The 20262-nt window shown below is 47.5% G+C and overlaps 1 protein-coding gene and 1 long non-coding RNA gene across 9 annotated transcripts; one reads left to right on the forward strand and one right to left on the reverse strand.

Annotated features, from left to right (window-relative positions):
• Window positions 1-5189: 5189 nt before the first annotated feature.
• maptb (microtubule-associated protein tau b) lies at window positions 5190-16520 on the reverse strand. Its single transcript, XM_041967485.1, has 10 exons — window positions 16445-16520; window positions 16154-16216; window positions 15678-15718; window positions 15517-15574; window positions 8775-8854; window positions 8298-8447; window positions 8143-8224; window positions 7929-8038; window positions 6352-6519; window positions 5190-6270 (listed from the first exon to the last, which is right to left on the reverse strand). The coding sequence occupies exons 1-10, from the start codon at window positions 16518-16520 to the stop codon at window positions 6238-6240; spliced, it is 861 nt and encodes a 286-aa protein (XP_041823419.1). The 3' UTR covers window positions 5190-6237.
• Window positions 9019-14756, forward strand: LOC121633920. 8 transcript variants are annotated; one of them, XR_006009142.1, is made up of 5 exons: window positions 9019-9053; window positions 9236-9550; window positions 13071-13197; window positions 14433-14581; window positions 14732-14756. It is a non-coding gene; the product is annotated as an uncharacterized LOC121633920 (long non-coding RNA). The 8 variants fall into 8 exon arrangements; XR_006009149.1 differs by lacking the exons at window positions 14433-14581; window positions 14732-14756 and adding an exon at window positions 13531-13548; XR_006009148.1 differs by lacking the exons at window positions 13071-13197; window positions 14433-14581; window positions 14732-14756 and adding exons at window positions 10583-10623; window positions 12268-12289 and having other exon boundaries at window positions 9236-9722.
• Window positions 16521-20262: the final 3742 nt, after the last annotated feature.

Consider the following 20262-nt stretch of genomic DNA (forward strand, 5'->3'; position numbering starts at 1 on the left):
TATTGATGAGAATGTGTTAATAAGTGTGATTGTCTGGGGGAGAGATGTTAGTGAGTTCTGGAGGAAAAGTAATACATCATCAGCATAAAGACTTATCTTGTGTTCTATATTTTTGGCATGGATTCTTTTAATCTCTTTATTTTGTCTTATGGCAGCAGCTAGGGGTTCAATAAAAATAGCAAAGAGTGATGGAGAAAGTTTTCTTTGTTAGTTAAATTTTATTAAGTATAGTTTGTTTTTTAATTAGGAGTCTGCAACATGTCACAAAACATTTAGCTTTTTAGCTATTTTTGTCTACACCCTTCATTAATAGACATCACAATCTGACAGTGAGCTGGCGTGGGATGGGCCAGCAGCAGCTTTCTATGTTTGCAGTCTGGTGCTGAAACAGAGGTGAAGGTCTTTTGCTGCTGCTCCTGCTACGGCTACCACTGTTACCGCTACCACTGCTGCTGCTACTGCTGCTGCTGCTGCTGCTACCGCCACTACCACTGCAGCTGCTACCGCTACCACTGCTGCTACCGCTACCACTGCCGCTGCTACCGCTACCACTGCTGCTACAGCTACCACTGCCTCTTCTACCTAGCTGCTACCGCTACCACTGCCTCCGCTACCACTGCTGCTACCGCTACCACTGCTGCTACCACTACCACTGCTACCGCTACCACTGCTTCCGCTACCACTGCTGCTACCGCTACCACTGCTGCTACCGCTACCACTGCTGCTACCGCTACCACTGCTTCCGCTACCACTGCTACCGCTACCGCTGCTACTACCGCTACCACTGCTGCTACTACCACTGCTGCTACTACCGCTGCTACTGCTACCACTGCTACCGCTGCCGCTGCTACTACCACTACCACTGCTACCGCTATCTCTGCTGCTGCTACCGCTGCTGCCACTACCACTGCTGCTGCTTCCGCCACTGCTACCACCGCTGGTACTGCCATTGCATGAGGACTGAGCCTCTTCTTCTCTTATTGTCACCAGAAAAGCCCAAAGAGAGGTTATCAAGAAACACATGTTATGGCCCAGGCCTGTCAGCTGGAGTGGTTGTATGCAAAAATCAATGTGCCAATGATTGTAGGTGATTGGCCAGGAACCCTTCAGCTTTTATCCCTCCCTCCTTCGTCAGGATTGGTCGCCAACTTCTCCCACTCAGAAGTCTGGGAGTACCTTCAGTAGAAGCAGCTGTGTGTGAATACAGCACAGCTCACTACTTGCCTTCTATGCTCTGTGACTGTACTGTGTGTGCTTTGTTACTCTGTGGAGGCTTTTGTGTTGCTGTTTCTAGATAGCATTTGTACGGTGGGACTGATCCCATGTTTTTGTGTTAAGAGTTTGGGTTGAGTGTATTTTGCCTCCGGTAGTTAAATCTCTTTCCTTGGTTTTGTGTTATTGGTTTTATTTTATTTTTACGCAGCCATTTTGGGCTTTACCTGTTTTCAGGATACTTTAAGTTGGGGTTTTGTTTTTTGTTTAACGAGTTATATTTTATGTTCAGAGTTTGTTGAAGTATAGATACTTCTGGGGTGCATTTCTTTTCTTTTTTGTGTTTAATCCAGGCGCCCCTGCCTTTTTTTTATTGTAAATAAATCGTTTATAAAGTATCTGTCTCCATGCTTGTTTTGCTACAGCCCCTCTTGCCCCTAGACCATCGAGGGGCCGTACATTGGTGAAAATCCCCCCACCCCCCGCCTTCAGCTGTGGAGCTTGTGGATAATTTGAATGGTAAAATTTCAGCATAAATCCAGTGATGACACTGGCACAAGGGGGCTCTCCAACCTTTCCAAGTCCTTACCAATCAACCTGGAGTACCTCCGTACAGCCAAGCAACTGAATCCGCATCAAGCCATGTGGGCCCTGTTCTTTTCTTGCTTTGATTTTTCCATCCTTTATAGACCCGGCTGATGCTTTGTCGTGCTGAGATGGCCCTGGCACCGAGTCTATAGAGCCAATCACCATCCTGCTGGTTTTTTTCTTTATCAACCCTATCATCTGGGACCTCAATGTGGACATCAAACGTGAGTTATGGCAGACACCTGCATCCCCGGAGTGTCCAGCCCCTCCCTTAGAACCTCCGTGACAGATGGATCAGGTGGACACACATCAACATCCTCATGTCAACCCAGAGCAAAGCGTACCTGATTGCCCAGAAATACTGGTGGCCTCACCTGGCCTCTGACGTTGTCCAGTACATCTGTTCCTGTTCCCTTTGTGCCACCACCAAGTTTCCTCATCATCTTCCTGCAGGAATGCTAATGCCGTGCCAGTTCTGCAGAGGTCATGGGCCCATATTGCTGTGGATTTAGTTACAGACTTACCTGCCTCTGAGGGACATATGGTGATCCTGGTAGTGGTGGACAGTTTCTCAAGGTTTTTCCAAATGCATCCCTTTTGCTAACCTCCCTACTGCTCTCCAGGTTGTTGAGGCCTGGTTTGGCCATGTCTTCAAGAACTCTGGCCTTCCGGAGGACTTTGTTTTTGATCGAGGACCATAGTTCATCTCTGAAGTTTGGAGGTTTTCTTCCGCCGTCATGGAGTCTTGGTGAGTCTAACATACGGATACCACCTGAGTCCAATAGGCAGGCAGAAAGAACTAACCAGGAGCTGGGGAGGTTTCTACAGGTCCACAGGCATCAACATGATGAACGAATTTGGGAGGCCACCCATGTCCAGCTGCGTCGAGCAATCTGCCATCAGAAGATTAAAGCGGACTGTCAACGCCCGGAGGCTCCTACATTCCGGCCTGGTGATCGGGCCTGGCTTTCAACCAGGGATCTTCATCTTCCTTTGCCTTGTCGAAAGCTGAGTCCTTGGTTCATCAGTCCTTTCAAGGTCCTTTGGAGGGTCAACGAGGTGTCCTACACTCTTCAACTTCCCTCACACTTCAGCATTTCCCCTACTTTTCATGTTTCCCTCCTCAGGTCGGGGATCAGAGGTCCCCTTGCTGATGCCGTTGACCCCTGGAAGTTGAGGGAACTGCTACGTATTCTGTCCGGTTCCTCCTTGACCCCAGGCATTGCCAGGGCCGCATCGAGTATTTGGTGGACTGGGAAGGGTAAGGCCCTGAGAAGTGTAGTTGGGTTTCTCGTAAGGATATTCTTGACCACGACTTCATATGGGACTTCCTGTTCTTGTCTGGAATGCCCTGCACCTTGTCCTTAGGATTGTCCTCCCGGTGGACAATGCAGCGCATCAGGAGCCACACCTCAAGGGGGACGTGCTGTCATGCCTGCTCCTCCTCTGCTTGTGCACTTAGCAACACCAGTCTGCTGATCATCAGTTCTGGAACTACATTACCCAGGATTCCTCTGCTCATGCCAGCATGGACTACACCTGTGTGGGGGCATTGTCCATGACTGATGACAGCTTTACCATCATCTTCCCACCACTTACACAGGCTGGAGACTGTGGCCCATAACAGAGCTGGCCTTCTTCACCAGTTTGTTCAGTTTCCTTCTCTCTGCCATCGTGGTCCCGCCACTCCAGCTGGTCACACCATAAACTATGACCGAGGCCACGATGGAGTCATAACCAGACCTGCTCCCAGCAGAACTGGTCATCCACCCCCCACAACAAAGCTCATCACTGCCAAGATCTGATCATAGCTACATGTTCACATTTATACATATTTAACTGGTCAATCACATAAGCATTTAGAGCATTTATGAAGGCTCGTCTCCATGGCACTATTACTTTTGGTTCTCACCAACATCTTTGTTGACTCCCTGAGAAACAGCTGGAATACGTGTGCAACCAAGGCTGGATCTCCTTGTGATTGGTCACCAAGTTTTTGTTTAAACACGAAGAAGAGAAACACACTAGCTCAGGCTAATTCAGCATGTGCATGCAGAAATATTCAGTCTTGTTTATTTAATTTTTACTTTAATCCCTGTGAACATTGCAGATGTTTGCAACCTGCAGGCCAGTCATTTCTTCCATAAGCATACCTGTTCCAACACTATTTTTACCATTTTATTTTTTTTTTTACCTCAAACATGAGCATTTGTGACAGATATAATCCAGAGGTTAGGTTTAGGGTTTTTCAGGTATGAACAGAAAATCTACGCCTTGCTATCTGGTTGGCTCCTCGGGTCTACGCCTCGCTATCCGGTCGGAACCTCGGGTCTACGCCTCGCTATCTGGTCGGCTCCTTGGGTCTACGCCTCGCTATACGGTCGGCTCCTCGGGTCTACGCCTCGCTATGCGGTCGGCTCCTCGGGTCTACGCCTCCCTATCCGGTCGGCTCTTTGGGTCTACGTCTCCCTATCCGGTCGGCTCCTCGGGTCTACGCCTCGCTATGCGGTCGGCTCCTCGGGTCTATGTCTCGCTATCCGGTTGGCTCCTTTAATTCCCCCTTTTCATCTTGATTTTTAATTTTTAAAGATTCTGGAATCAATTTCAAGGTAATTATTTAATTGATTTCTGATCAGTTGGGACATTTAATCCTTCAATCTGCAGTGTTTCACAAGCTGGACTTGATGCATTCAATGGCGTCTGGATTTCTGATTTCCTTTCAGCCTTGTGGATTTGTCAGATTTCCCTGTGAACAGGGGGGTATTCCACCAGCGTAGCTACAGAAAGCCAGGCTGTATCAGGAAAGCTTCGCTTGAACTAACACCAGCTCTGAATTAAGGCTCATCCGTTCCACTAACACATTCCAGCTGCATCTAGCTGAGCTAATCCCAGCGAGGCTTACATAGCCTGGCTATGTGGAGGTCCTGAGGAACGTAGGAAGCCCTGACGAGTTGACGGTGGAAAAGAGGAGCAGCAGGAAAAGAGAGCAAACCGAGAGCTTCATTTTCTCAGCAGCTGAACAAAGAAAGCTGATGGAGATCATCGACGTGCGGTGGGTTCATGGCTGGTGAGGCACCGACTCCTCTGGAGTGACATTTACATTGTAAGAGCAAAAAGAGCTTCTTATTTCACTGTTCATCCACCAGCATGCAACTACGCTCCCTTGAGGTGAGACAGAGTACTGCCTGCCTCACCTGCTGACTTTTCTTTGCACTTTATTGTAGATCAGCAGGAATAATTCCCTCACACACACATTAAAGACGTTACACACACGGTGGAGAGTCATGGACTCTGAAATGAGACAGACTTAAAAAGACAAGCCAGGTTTTCCCTTGATCCAGCTTCGTGAAATACCTCTCTGGTCTCTCAGCAAATCAACAACAAACAAGTTGGAGTCAAACTTTATTGGTACATAGCACTTTAACAGCCAACAGGCAGAGAGAAACAGGTTTGGCACTTGGTATCAGATGGCATTCTGGGTAATTTTCATGGAGGTCTGGTTTTCTGGGATCAATGATTCATTAGCAACCACCGACGGTGAAATAGAGACTTTAGCTGCAGTCTGATGTGATTGGAGAGATTTTATGATGTTCAAGCCAGTTATCAGCTAGCATGATGTTGCTAGCTCAGGTTCCTTCAGACTCACATGACAGGAAGTCCCCACCTGTCAGGATCCACCTGAAACCTCCTTAAAGTTTCTTAGACCTCATCATCAGAATCTCTTTGAGGGAACTCCAGGCCTGGTGCACCAAGACCAGTTACCAGGACCCAGATACTAGAACTCGATACCAGAACAGGGTCACCAGGTTCCAATACCAGAGCCTGATACCAGAACCAGATAACAGGACCTTGATACCAATGTCTTTTACCAGAGCCTGGATTCCAGGGCCTGATTACCAGGATCAGATACAGGACCTGATACCAGAGCCAGTTATCAGGAACAGGTACCAGGATCCGATACTAGAACCAAATACCAGGACATTCCAGTTCAGGGCACACAGAAGTCCTGGATCGGTGGATGTAACCATGATCATGGACACGATAAAGAATGTTTTTACTTGGACAAAAACAGAGTGTCTGGTCACGTTTCTCTGAACGCCTTGACTGGGCTTCTGCAGCTGGAACACGGCCATCTTTAATTCCAGTCCCGTGCTCCTGGTCTCATGGCTTCACCCAGCCCCCAGAATGTGTTCTAAGTTGTCTTCAGAAAACTGATGGTCATGTATGTCTGGAGGAACCTGAGATCTCAGTCTATTTGAACACCTGGACTCACCTGGCGGACTGAACTGTTCAGCCTGAATCTCTTCCATAAAACCCCTCCAATCATTGATGGGATTTGTGAGATTGAAAGAAAAAAAAGGCTATTTTTTCTTTTATCCATTGACGGTTTCCTTGGTTACAGAAAGGGTTGGGGTCTGTAGGCACAGGGTCATCCAATCACAGGCCTTGTTTGGCAAGGGAGGCGGACACCTGCCAGAAGAATAAAAATGTGGAAGCACATTTATTGTTTGAGTTTGTGTGATTTTTGTTTCAAACAGGCAAATACCTCACCTGGTCTGCCAGGTGGTCAAGGGGCGGAGCATCAGCAGCATTAAGGCTTCCAGAGGAGGAAGCGTTGCTAAGGCAATGAGGGGAGGAGTCAGCCTGGACAATAATGTCAGCACCATGATCAGTTCGAGCTTTGGCCGTCTCTCTGAAGGTCAGCTTGTGACTCTCAATCTGTAAACAAAAAAGTCTGATAATGGCTGATGTAACAATCCACGACGTCATGATGAGACTCCACCCACCCACCCACCCTTCCATCCATCCATCCATCCACCCACCCTTCCATCCATCCATCCATCCATCCATCCATCCAGATGCAGAATCCGCATCACTGCAGACGCCGCACTGATCCACCTGTCGATCTCTCGCTCCATCCTTCCCTCACTAATGAACAAAACCCCTAGATACGTGAACTCCTCCACTTAAGGCAGGACCCTATTGCAGACCCGGAGAAAACACTCCACCCTTATCCAGCTGAGGACCATGGTCTTGGACTTGGAGGTGCTGATTCTCATCCCAGCCGCTTCACGCTCGGCTGCGAATCGCTCCAGTGAGAGGTGAAGATCACGGCCCGATGAAACCACGTCATCCGCAAAGAGCAGAGACCCAATCCTGAGGCCACCGAGCTGGATCCCCTCAACTCCTCGGCTGCACCTAGAAATTCTGTCCATAAAAGTTATGAACAGAATCAGTGACATAGAGCAGCCTTGGCGGAGTCCAACCCTCACTGGAAACAATTCTGATGTCTTGATGTGGACCAAGCTCTGACACCGGTCGTACAGGGACCAGACAGCTTGTACAAGTGGGACCGGCACGCCATACTCCCGGAGTACCCCCCACAGGAGTCCCCGGGGGACACAGTCGAACGCCTTCTCCAAGTCCACAAAGCACATGTAGACTGGTTCAGTGAACTTCCATGCCCCCTCCAAGACCCTGAAGAGAGTATAAAGCTCGTCCACTGTTTCACGACCTGGACGAAAACCACACTGCTTCTCCTCAATCCGAGGTTCGATTACCTGACGGACCCTCCTCTCAAGCACCCCTGAATAGACCTTACCAGGGAAGCTGGGTTTGGCTTTTTAACCACCTGAGCGATCTCAGCCCCAGAGATGGGAAAGCCAACGCCAGGGTCCCCAGACTCTGCTTCCTCATTGGAAGACATATTGGTGGGATTTTGAAGGTCTTCAAAGTATTCCCTCCACCACCTCAAAACGTCCCGAGTCGAGGTCAGCAGTCCCCCATCCCCACTGTACACAGTGTTGAGTGTCTCAGCCACATCTAACACGGAGGAACGGAGCCTGATCCAGTTGGACTCAACCTCAAATGTGAAAGCTGCAAATGTCCTTTGGGATCAAAAAAGTTGTCTGATTTTGAATCTGAATTAATCCACACCTCTCTTGAGACCTGTTCTACTTGGTGTTGTGTTGTGATTTGAAGCTTGCTCTGACAGCGGACCCAACCAAAGCCCCACAATAGGTCTGATCCTGCCAGGCCTGACCCGCCTCCTCCCCCGCCCCCTAAGAAAACACCACCAGGTGATGATCAGCACATTGCTAGTATGTTAGGATTTTGTTAGCATGTACCTTCTTCTTCCCTCCTCCTGGAACATGAGTGACATTGTCCAGAGACCCGACTTTAGACTGGATGGCTTTAAAATCCACCTTCTCTGACTTGATTTCCACATTTCCTCCACCTGAGGAGCAGAGCAGTACTTCAACTCAAATTGGACATGTTCACCTCCAGAACAGTTACATCACTTCCTCAACCACACCTGCTCATGCGTGACAGATCTGTTACCTGGTTTGTGGTGGATGTTGTCTTTAGAGCCACACTTTGATGTAACGCTGCTGAGATTCAGCTTCTTGTTAACGATGTGAACCTGTGGAGGAGCTGTAGTGATGAGATCTACCTGCAAGCTTCGTTGCAACCACACATGGACATGCAGTTGTTACCTTGCCCCCTCCAGGTGTGTGTTTCAAGTTCTCGGTGGACCCAATCTTGGACTTTACATTGCTGAGGTCCGGCATTGGATGGGAGGGAAGGGGGACTGTTGGTCCACGAGCAGATGCAGGAGATCTTGGAGGGGTACGGACCACCGCCACCTGCAGGACCAAACCACCAGAACCAGTTTAGGCAGCAGAACCAGTTAAGCTGTCTGAGGTAATTTAGGTCAAGTAGACAGAAAAAGCTGAACCACAGAAACACTGGAACCATCCACAGATAAGGTAAGACAGGTATAGATGTACAGATGAGCTAGGTGGAGATGTAAAGGTGAGATAGGTGGAGACAGAAAGGTGGAGATGTAAAGGTGAGATAGGTAGAGACGGACAGGTGGAGATGGTTGGGTGGAGACGGACAGGTGAGATAGACTGATGGAGACAGATAGGTGAGACAGCTGAAAACAGATGGAGACAGACAGGTGGTCTGACCTTCTTCACGTCTCTGTTGGGAGTGGACGACCTGCTGGCAGGTGAACGACTTCCTGGACTGCTGACACCATCCACTGACTCTGACAGACAGACAGGTAAGACAGATAAGACAGGTGAGGCAGACAGGTGGGACAGAATGATTAGACAAGTGTGGACAGACAGAGGCAGACGGGTGGAGACAGACAGGTAAGACAGACGAGTGTAGACAGGTAGGTGAGACAGACAGGTGTAGACATAAAGGTGAGGCAGAAAGATGAGAAGAACAAGTGTGACAGACAGGTGAGACAAATGTAGACAGACAGATGAGACAGAAAAGTGTAGACAGAGAGGTGAGGCAGACAGATGAGACAATTGTAGACAGACAGGTGAGACAAGTGTAGAAAGAAAGGTGGAGACAGACAAGTGAGAGAAGTGTAGACAGACAGGGGAAACAAGTGTAGACAGACAGGTGAGGCAAAGAGGTGAGACAAGTGTAGACAGACAAGTGAGAAAAGTGTAGACAGACCAGTGAGACAAGTGTAGACAGACAGGTGAGGCAAAGAGGTGAGACAAGTGTAGACAGACAGGTGAAACAAGTGTAGACAGACAAGTGAGAAAAGTGTAGACAGACAGGTGAAACAAGTGTAGACAGACAAGTGAGAAAAGTGTAGACAGACAGGTGAAACAAGTGTAGACAGACAAGTGAGAAAAGTGTACACAGACAGGTGAAACAAGTGTAGACAGACAAGTGAGACAAGTGTAGACAGACAGGTGAAACAAACAAGTGTGACAGACAGGTGAGGAGAGTGTAGACAGACGAGTGAGACAAGTTTAGACAGATTGGTGAGACAGGCATACACAGACAAGTGAGACACATGTAGACAGACCGGTGAGAAAGAAAAGTGTAGAAAGAGAAGTGAAACGTGTAGACAGATGGGTGAGACAAGTGTAGACAGACAGGTGAGACAGGTGTAGACAGATAGGTGAGGCAGACAGGTGAGACGAGTGTAGAAAGACTGGTGAGAAAGACAAATGAGACAAGAACAGACAGACAGGTGAGAGAGACAAGTGTGATAGACAGGTCAGACAAGTGTAGACAGACAGGTGAGACAAGTTTAGACAGACAGGTGAGACAAACAAGTATGACAGACAGGTGAGGCAGACAGGTGAGACAAGTGTAGACAGACAGGTGAGGCAAGTGTAGAGAGACAGGTGAGACATACAAGTGTAGACAGACAGGAGAGACAGACAGGTGAGACAAATGTAGATCGAAAGGTGGAGACAGACAGGTGAGACAAATGTAAATATACAAGTGAGACAGACAAGTGTGACAGACAAGGGAAACGTGTAGACAGACAGGTGAGATAGACAAGTGTGGAAAGACAGGTGAGACAGATATTTGTGACAGACAGGGAAGACAATTGAAGACATACAGGTGAGACAGACAAGTATGACAGACAGGTGAGCCAAGTGTAGACAGATACGCGAGACAGACAGGTGAAGACAGAGGGGTGAGACAAGTGTAGATAGACAGGTCGAGACAAACAGGTCAGATAGACAAGTGTGGACAAACAGGTGAGACAGACAGGAGAGACAAGTGTAGACAGAGAGGTGAAGCAGACGGGTGAGTCGAGTATAGACAGACTGGTGAGAGAGACAGGTGAGAGAGACAAGTGTAGACAGAAATGTGAGACAGAGATGTGTCACAGACAGGTGAGACAAGTCTAGACAGACAGGTGAAAGTAGTGTAGAAGGACAAGTAAGACAATTGTAGACAGACAAGGTGAGACAGAAAAGTATGGTGAAATAAGGGTAGACAGATGGGTGAGACAAGTGTAGACAGACAGGTGAAAAAAGTGTAGATAGACAGGTGAGACAAACATGTGTGACAGACAGGTGAGGCAGACAAGTGAGACAAGTGTAGACAGACAGGGGAAACACGTGTAGACAGACAGGTGACACAAGTGTAGACATACTAGTCAGAAAAGTGTAGACAAACAGGAGAAACAAGTAAAGACAGAGAGGTGACAAAAGTGTAGACAGACAGGTGAAAGAAGTGTAGACAGACAGGTGAGACAAATGTGGACAGACAGGTGAGACAGACAGGTGAGACAAGTGTAAACAGACAGGTAAAACAAGTGTACACAGACAGGTACGACCAGTCTAGACAGGCACGTGTAGACAGACAAGTGAGACAGACAGGTGAGACAAATGTAGACAGACAGGTGAAACAAGTGTAGATAGACTAGTCAGAAAAGTGTAGACAAACAGGTGAAACAAGTATAGACAGACAGGTAAGACAAGTGTAGAGAGACAGGTGAAAGAAGTGTAGACAGACATGTGATACAAGTGTAGACAGACAGGTGAGACAAGTGTAGACAAATAGGGGAGATAAGTTTAGACAGGCAAGTGAAACAAATGTATAAAGACAAGTAGGACAAGTGTAGACACTCAGGTGAAACAAGTCTGGACAGACAGGTGAGGCAAGTGTAGAGAGACAGGTGAGACATACAAGTGTAGACAGACAGGAGAGACAGACAGGTGAGACAAATGTAGATCGAAAGGTGGAGACAGACAGGTGAGACAAATGTAAATATACAAGTGAGACAGACAAGTGTGACAGACAAGGGAAACGTGTAGACAGACAGGTGAGATAGACAAGTGTGGAAAGACAGGTGAGACAGATATTTGTGACAGACAGGGAAGACAATTGAAGACATACAGGTGAGACAGACAAGTATGACAGACAGGTGAGCCAAGTGTAGACAGATACGCGAGACAGACAGGTGAAGACAGAGGGGTGAGACAAGTGTAGATAGACAGGTCGAGACAAACAGGTCAGATAGACAAGTGTGGACAAACAGGTGAGACAGACAGGAGAGACAAGTGTAGACAGAGAGGTGAAGCAGACGGGTGAGTCGAGTATAGACAGACTGGTGAGAGAGACAGGTGAGAGAGACAAGTGTAGACAGAAATGTGAGACAGAGATGTGTCACAGACAGGTGAGACAAGTCTAGACAGACAGGTGAAAGTAGTGTAGAAGGACAAGTAAGACAATTGTAGACAGACAAGGTGAGACAGAAAAGTATGGTGAAATAAGGGTAGACAGATGGGTGAGACAAGTGTAGACAGACAGGTGAAAAAAGTGTAGATAGACAGGTGAGACAAACATGTGTGACAGACAGGTGAGGCAGACAAGTGAGACAAGTGTAGACAGACAGGGGAAACACGTGTAGACAGACAGGTGACACAAGTGTAGACATACTAGTCAGAAAAGTGTAGACAAACAGGAGAAACAAGTAAAGACAGAGAGGTGACAAAAGTGTAGACAGACAGGTGAAAGAAGTGTAGACAGACAGGTGAGACAAATGTGGACAGACAGGTGAGACAGACAGGTGAGACAAGTGTAAACAGACAGGTAAAACAAGTGTACACAGACAGGTACGACCAGTCTAGACAGGCACGTGTAGACAGACAAGTGAGACAGACAGGTGAGACAAATGTAGACAGACAGGTGAAACAAGTGTAGATAGACAGGTGACACAAGTGTAGACAGACTAGTCAGACAAGTGTAGACAAACAGGTGAAACAAGTATAGACAGACAGGTGAGACATGTGTAGACAGACAGGTGAAACAAGTGTAGATAGACAGGTGAGACAAGTGTAGACAGACTAGTCAGAAAAGTGTAGACAAACAGGTGAAACAAGTATAGACAGACAGGTAAGACAAGTGTAGAGAGACAGGTGAAAGAAGTGTAGACAGACATGTGATACAAGTGTAGACAGACAGGTGAGACAAGTGTAGACAAATAGGGGAGATAAGTTTAGACAGGCAAGTGAAACAAATGTATAAAGACAAGTAGGACAAGTGTTGACAGACAGGTGAAACAAATATAGACAGGTGACGCTAGTGTAGACAGACAGGTGAGGCATATAGGTGAGATAAGTGTAGACATACGGGTGAGACAGACAAGTGTAGAAAGACGGGTGAGATAGACAAGTGTAGACAGACAGGTGATGACAGACAGGGAAGACATGTGGAGACAGACAGGTGAGACAAGTGTAGAAAGACAGGTGAGGCATACAGTTGAGATAAGTGTAGACAGACAGGTGAGTCAGACAAGTGTAGACACTCAGGTGAAACAAGTCTGGACAGACAGGTGAAACAAATATAGACAGGTGAAACAAGTATAGACAGACAAGTGAAACAAGTGTAGACAGACAGGTAAGACAGGTTTTGACAGACAGGTGAGACAAGTGTAGACAGACACAAGAGATAAGTGTAGACAGTTAAGTGAAACAAGTGTAGACAGACAGGTAAGACAGGTGTAGACAGACAGGTGAGACAAGTTTAGACAGACAGGTGAGACAGACAAGTGTGACAGACAGGTGAGACAAGTGTAGACAGACAGGTGAAACAAGTGTAGACAGACAGATGAGACAAGTGTTGACAGACAGGTGGGACAAGTGCAGACAGAAATGTGAGACAGACAACTGTGACAAAAGGGTGAGTCACGTATAGACAGACAGGTGATGACAGACAGATTCGACAAGTGTAGACAGACAGGTGAGACAGTCAATTGTAGAGAAACAGGTGACACAAGTGTAGACAGACAGGTGGAGACATGCAGGTGAAACAAGTGTAGACAGACAGGTGAGAAGGGTGAAGACAGACAGGTGGAGACATGCAGGTGAGACAAGTGTGGACAGACAGGTGAGTCAGACAAGTGTAGAAAGACAGGTGAGACAGACAAGTGTAGAGAGACAGGTGAGACAGACAAGTGTGACAGACAGGTGATGACAGACAGGTGAGACAGTCAATTGTAGAGAAACAGGTGACACAAGTGTAGACAGACAGGTGGAGACATGCAGGTGAAACAAGTGTAGACAGACAGGTGAGAAGGGTGGAGACAGACAGGTGGAGACATGCAGGTGAGACAAGTGTGGACAGACAGGTGAGTCAGACAAGTGTAGAAAGACAGGTGAGACAGACAAGTGTAGAGAGACAGGTGAGATAGACAAGTGTGACAGACAGGTGAGACAAGTGTAGACAGACAGGTGATGACAGACAGGTGAGACAGTCAATTGTAGAGAAACAGGTGACACAAGTGTAGACAGACAGGTGGAGACATGTAGGTGAAACAAGTGTAGATAGACAGGTGAGAAGGGTGGAGACAGACTGGTGGAGACATGCAGGTGAGACAAGTGTGGACAGACAGGTGAGTCAGACAAGTGTAGAAAGACGGGTGAGATAGACAAGTGTAGACAGACAGGTGATGACAGACAGGGAAGACATGTGGAGACAGACAGGTGAGACAATTGTAGACAGACAAGTGAAACAAGTGTAGACAGACAGGTAGGACAGGTGAAAGAGACAAGTGTAGACAGACAGGTGACACAAGTGTAGACAGACACGTGAAACATTTGTAGACAGACAGGTGAAACGTGTAGACAGACAAATGAAACTAGGTTAGACAGACAGGTGGGACAGACATGTGTGACAGATAGGTGAGACAAGTGCAGACAGATAGGTAGGACAGGTGAAAGAGACAAGTGTAGACAGACAGGTGACACAAGTGTAGACAGACACGTGAAACATTTGTAGACAGACAGGTGAAACGTGTAGACAGACAAATGAAACTAGGTTAGACAGACAGGTGAGACAGACATGTGTGACAGATAGGTGAGACAAGTGCAGACAGATAGGTGAAGACAGACAGGTGAGACAAGTGTAGACATACGGGTGAGACAGTTAAGTGTGACAGACAGATGAGACAAGTGTAGACAGACAGGTGAGACAGACAAGTGTAGACAGACGGGTGAGGCAAGTGCAGACCGACAGGTGGAGACAGACAGGTGAGACAAGTGTAGACATACGGGTGAGACAGTTAAGTGTGACAGACAGATGAGACAAGTGTAGACAGACAGGTGAGACAGACAAGTGTAGACAGACGGGTGAGGCAAGTGCAGACCGACAGGTGGAGACAGACAGGTGAGACAAGTGTAGACATACAGGTGAGACAGATAAGTGTGACAGACAGATAAGACAAGTGTAGACAAATAGGTGACACAAGTGTAGACAAACAGGTGAAGCAGACAAGTGTAGACAAACAGGTGACACAAGTGGAGACAGATAGGTGGAGACAAACAGGTGAGACATGTGTAGACAGACAGGTGAGACAGACAAGTGTACACAGACAGGCGAGACAGACAGGTGAGACAGGTGTAGACAGAGAGGTCAGGCAGATAGGTGAGACAAGTGTCGACATACAGGTGAGACAGACAAGTGTGACAGACAGGTGAGACAGACAGGTGAAACAAGTGTAGACAGACAGGTGGGACAAGTGTAGACAGACAGGTGAAACAAATATAGACAGCTAGGTGAGATACACAGGTGGAGAACGGTGTTAGCAGCAGGTCATTGTGACTCCACTCTCCTACTGATACTCATGTTTTAGATTATCCTGTATTAACAAAGCATGTTGGGAACAGTGTCATGTGACCGAGATGGTGATGTCATCCTCCCACCTGAGAGGAAATTTCCCCACCTGAATCTACAGGGTTGGAAATAGGATGGAACTCAGGTAAAAGCCTCACCTGAGCCTGTAAGGAGGAAGGGAATCAGGGTTGTTTCATTTAACACAGGAAATATTAGGAACTATGTATGACCCCGTCCTCCAGGTGAACCTGGTTCTCAAGGTGGACCTGTTCTCCAGGTGAACCTGGTTCTCCAGGTGGACCTGGTCCTCCAGGTGGATAGTACCTGTACTCTTAGCTGAGATCATTCGTGCAGCTCTGGCGCCTCCTGCTGGCTTGGAGGTCTGAAACACAGCAGGGTTGTGTTGACGTTCACACCTGTTCTCTATCACAGGTAGACACACAAACTGGAAACATCAATTATTGTGATCAGGTTATTGATTTTACCTTCGAGGCTTCATGATTACGCTCCTTCACCTCCCCTTTATCTGTGGAGGAGGAGGAGGAGGAATAGGAGGAATATATAACATATTTTAGTGGAGAGACTCCTTTAACAGCATGAAACATGAGAAGAGGAGGTGAGGGAGGAGAAAAATAAGTTGAAAGAGGAGAGCAAAGGAGGTGAAGTAGGAAGACAAAGGGTGTAAAGGACTATGACAAAGGAGGTGAAGGAGGAGAACAAATAAACTGAAGGAGGAGGACAAAGGCGGTGAAGGTGGAGAACAAAAAAGGAGGTGGAGGAGAATCATGAGGAGCCGAGTGAAGAAGAGAAGGAGAGGAGGAGGAAGGAGGAAGGAGACAACAGGAGGTGAAAGAACAATGTGTCAGATGATTCTGAGTGGGAGGAGTCAGAGGATGACGAGGAGTCAGTGAGGAGAATCAGATTGATAAATATTGATCAATGATTGACAGGCCAAACAAACCTCCCATCATGCTTCGCTCCTCCTGATCTTTTAGAAGGAAGGAGTCTCCATCCATCATTACTCCTGCATGACATAGTGGGATGAGGAGGAGAAAGAGAGGAGAGAAGGGGGTGGAGGAACAAAGAGGAGTGTTAGAAAAGAGAGCAGGTGTCAGTGCGCATGCTCAGAAACAATCTTCACCATGACTCAGCAATAAAAATTACAGTCCATTTCTACTAAAGTCTGACTCCTCCTTCTCCCCCATGTCAGAAACATCCATGGACCTCCACCCTGGAGGAGTCTGAGTCTTACCTCCTGCTGCTGCTCCTGCTGCCGTCCGTCTGCTGCTCCGCTCTGCTCCGCTCTGAGAGGGAGGAGGCTGCTGCATGCCGGGAGGAGGCTGCTGTTGCCATGGTAACCCGCTGCATTGCTGCGTCAGTGTTACCAGGCAATGCTGAGGAAGGGACTCCCCCCTGCCCTTGCCTCCCCCTGATTATTGATTATTGATTGTTGATGTGATTTACTTCCATGTAACTTGATGCCTGTCGTCCAACCATCAGCTGATGTTCAGCTGTTTGCTGCATGGGACATTAAGCCCAGAGTTTGGCCTGGCAGGTGCTGCTTCCCCCTTGGCTTTAAACAGGAAGATGATGTGATCATATTTTCCCATTCAGATCCTGACCGGGAATGAAAGATATCTGAAAGTTAAAAAGCGTGTGTGTTGGAGCAGGGAAACAACTAAAGCCTGGCTGTAAATGAGCTGATCTTCCTCTCTGGCATCTTCCTGTGACACAGCGTTGACAGCAACTCCACCTACTGCCCTCCTCCACCTTTCTGACCTGGTGATGACCACGCCGTCCCCACCACATAAAACCTGTTCTAGTTTTCCACCGCAGTCCATCAGGATCTCCATCCCACATTCAGGAGAAATCCTCTTCTTCCCTCTTCTTCCCTCCCGAGCCATCATGGAAATGATGTGATGAATATGTATTACAGGCGTCCACCTGACCTTTTATAGCCTCCATGTGGCGGGGCAAGGCGCTCCCTCACATGTGCCATCTTTAGAGTTGATTCTGATTTATAAATGGAAACAGGCGTGGGATGAGTGCTTTGATAAATCTGGAAGTTTCTGTGTCTTCCCTACGTACGCCACCTGTAGTCTGCTTTGCTACGCTTAGGTTTAGACATGAGGCCGCTGGTTCTTTCGGATTGCTATTTACAAATTACAAATTTCCCAGCTTGCTAAACGGTAAATGATCTGTACTGATATAGTGCTTTTTTCCAAAACACTTTACATGTATATCTGTTCACCCATTCACACACACATTCACACACTGATGGTGGAAGCTGCCATGCAAGGCGCTAACCATGACCCATCACAGGCAATTAGGGGTTTGGTGCCTTGCTCAGGGACACCTTGACATGAGTGCCACCGAGCCGGGATCAAACTGGCAACCCTTGGGCTGCAGGACAACCACTCTACCCATAGGTTGCTGACCTTCATGTTGCACCTGAACGTATAGAACGTAAATAAGGTTCTGTCAGCAAAACGCTGCTTCTAGTTCAGTCCCAGTTCATGTACCTAGCAGCGGCAGAAAAGCGGTCTCAGGACTCTGATCAGTCTGGTATTAGATGCACCCGGAGCAACATGGACCAGGAAAACCTCCTTGTTCCGGCAGGAACTGGACCAGGAAAACATCCTCGCTCTAGGAGGAACTGGGTCAGGTCTGGACCATGGAACCCTCCTCATCCTAGACGGAACTGGACCAGAAATACCTCCTTGTTCCAGCAGGAACTGGATCAGATCTGGACCAGGAAAACCTCCTTGTTCCAGTGGGAACTGGATCAGATCTGGACCAGGAAAACCTCCTTGTTCCAGCAGGAACTGGGTCAGGTCTGGACCATGGAACCCTCCTCATCCTAGACGGAACTGGACCAGAAATACCTCCTTGTTCCAGCAGGAACTGGATCAGATCTGGACCAGGAAAACCTCCTTGTTCCAGCAGGAACTGAACCAAGAAAATCTCTTTGTTCCAGTAGGAACTGGACCAGGAAAACATCCTCGCTCTAGCAGGACCTGGACAAGAAAAATGTCCTCATTCTAGCGGGAACTGGACCAGCAAAACCTCCTCATTCTAGAGAGAACTGGACCAGGAATACCTCCATTTTCCAGCAGTAACTGGACCAGGAAAATCTCATCGTTCCAGCAGGAACTGGACCAGGAAATCCTCAGTGCTCTAGCAGGAACTGAATCAGGTCTGGGTCAGAAAAACCTCCTCATTCTAGCAGGAACTGGACCAGGAAAACATCCTCATTCTAGAATGAACTGGACCAAGAAAAGTACCTCACTCTACCAGGAACTGGATCAGGTCTGGACCATAAAAACCTCATATTTCCAGAAGGAACTGGATCAGGTCTGGACCAGGAAAACCTCATTGTTCCAGCAGGAACTGGATCAGGTCTGGACCAGGGAAACCTCATTGTTGCAGCAGGAACTGGATAACATCTGGGCCAGTAAAAACCTCCTTGTTCCAGTAGGAACTGGGTCTGAGCTAGACCAGGGAAACCTCCTCATCCTAGAAGGAACTGGACCAGGAAAAGCACCTCGCTCTACCAGGAACTGGATCAGGTCTGGACCAGGAAAACGTCCTTGTTCCAGTAAGAACTGGTTCAGGAAAGTCTCCTCGTTCTAGCAGGAACTGGATCAGGTCTGGACCAAGAAAACCTCCTTGCTCTAGCAGGAACTGGATCAGATCTAGTCCAAGGAAAACCTCCTCATTCTAGCAAGAATTCTGGACCAGCAAAACGTCCTTGCTATAGCAGGTACTGGACCAGGAAAACCTCCTCATTCTAGCAGGAACTGGACCAGGAAATCCTCCTTGCTCTAGCAGGAACTGGATCAGTTCTGGAGCAGGAAAACCTCCTCGTCCATTAGGAACTGGATCAGATCTGGACCGGGGAATCCTCCTTCTCATCCTACAAGGAACTGGAACAGGAATACCTCCTTGTTCCAGTAGAAACTGGAAAAGATCTGGACCAGGAAAACCTCCTTGCTCTAGCAGGAACTGGATCAGATCTAGTCCAAGGAAAACCTCCTCATCCTAGCAGGAACTGAACCAGGAAAACCACCTTGTTCCAGTTGGAACTGGATCATATCTAGACCCGGAAAACCTCCTCATTCTAGCAAGAATTCTGGACCAGGAAAACCTCCTCGCTCTAGCAGGTACTGGACCAAGAAAAGTAAGTATGTAAGTAAATAAGGTAAAAATCACAAAGTGCTTAACAATAAGACAAAACACTAAATAACAGTAATACAGAGAGAATAAAAACAAATAAAACTAAATAAAAGCAAGTTTAAAAAGATGTGTTTTTAGCTGCTTTTTAAAAGAGATCATGGAGTCCACAGATCTCAGGCTTAGAGGAAGAAGTTCCAGAGGACAGGAGCCTCTGCTGCAAAGGCTCTGTCTCCCTTAGTTTTCAGCCGTGTTGGCTTAACAACCAGCAGATCTTGATGACTCGATCTCAGGGACCTGCTGGGCACGTAGAGCTGTAGGAGATCCCTGATGTATTCAGGTGCCTGGTCATGTAGGGCTTGATAGGTAAACACCAGAATTTTAAAATGCACACTGTAATAGATGGGCAGCCAGTGCAGCTGGATTAGTAGAGGAGTGACATGCGTGAATTTAGGGGATTTAGTTATCAGCCTTGCAGCAGCGTTCTGAACCAACTGGAGACGGTCAAACGATTTTTTGTTTAAACATGTAAAGAGGGAATTACAGTAATCCAGCTCCTGACAGCATCCAAACACCCAAGCAAGATCTGAATCTTAAAAACATCCTGAGGTTTAAAAGAAATAAAAAGCTGAATATCATCAGCATAACAATGATAAGAAATATCTTTAAAAGAGCCGATAATGTGCTGCAGAGGCAGCAAATATAAAATAAACAATAAAGGACCCAGAACAGACCCCTGTGGAACACCAAAATCAAGAGCTGAAGAAGAGGATTTAAACTTTGGAGCAGCCACGGAGACTAACCTCCCAGAGAGATCAGAGGAGAACCATTTAAGAGCAGATCCTGAAACCCCACCCAGTGTTTCAGCCTGTCCAGCAGGACACGATGATCTACAGC

Source organism: Melanotaenia boesemani, chromosome 2 (genome assembly GCF_017639745.1).
Source record: "Melanotaenia boesemani isolate fMelBoe1 chromosome 2, fMelBoe1.pri, whole genome shotgun sequence".
NCBI lineage: Eukaryota > Metazoa > Chordata > Actinopteri > Atheriniformes > Melanotaeniidae > Melanotaenia > Melanotaenia boesemani.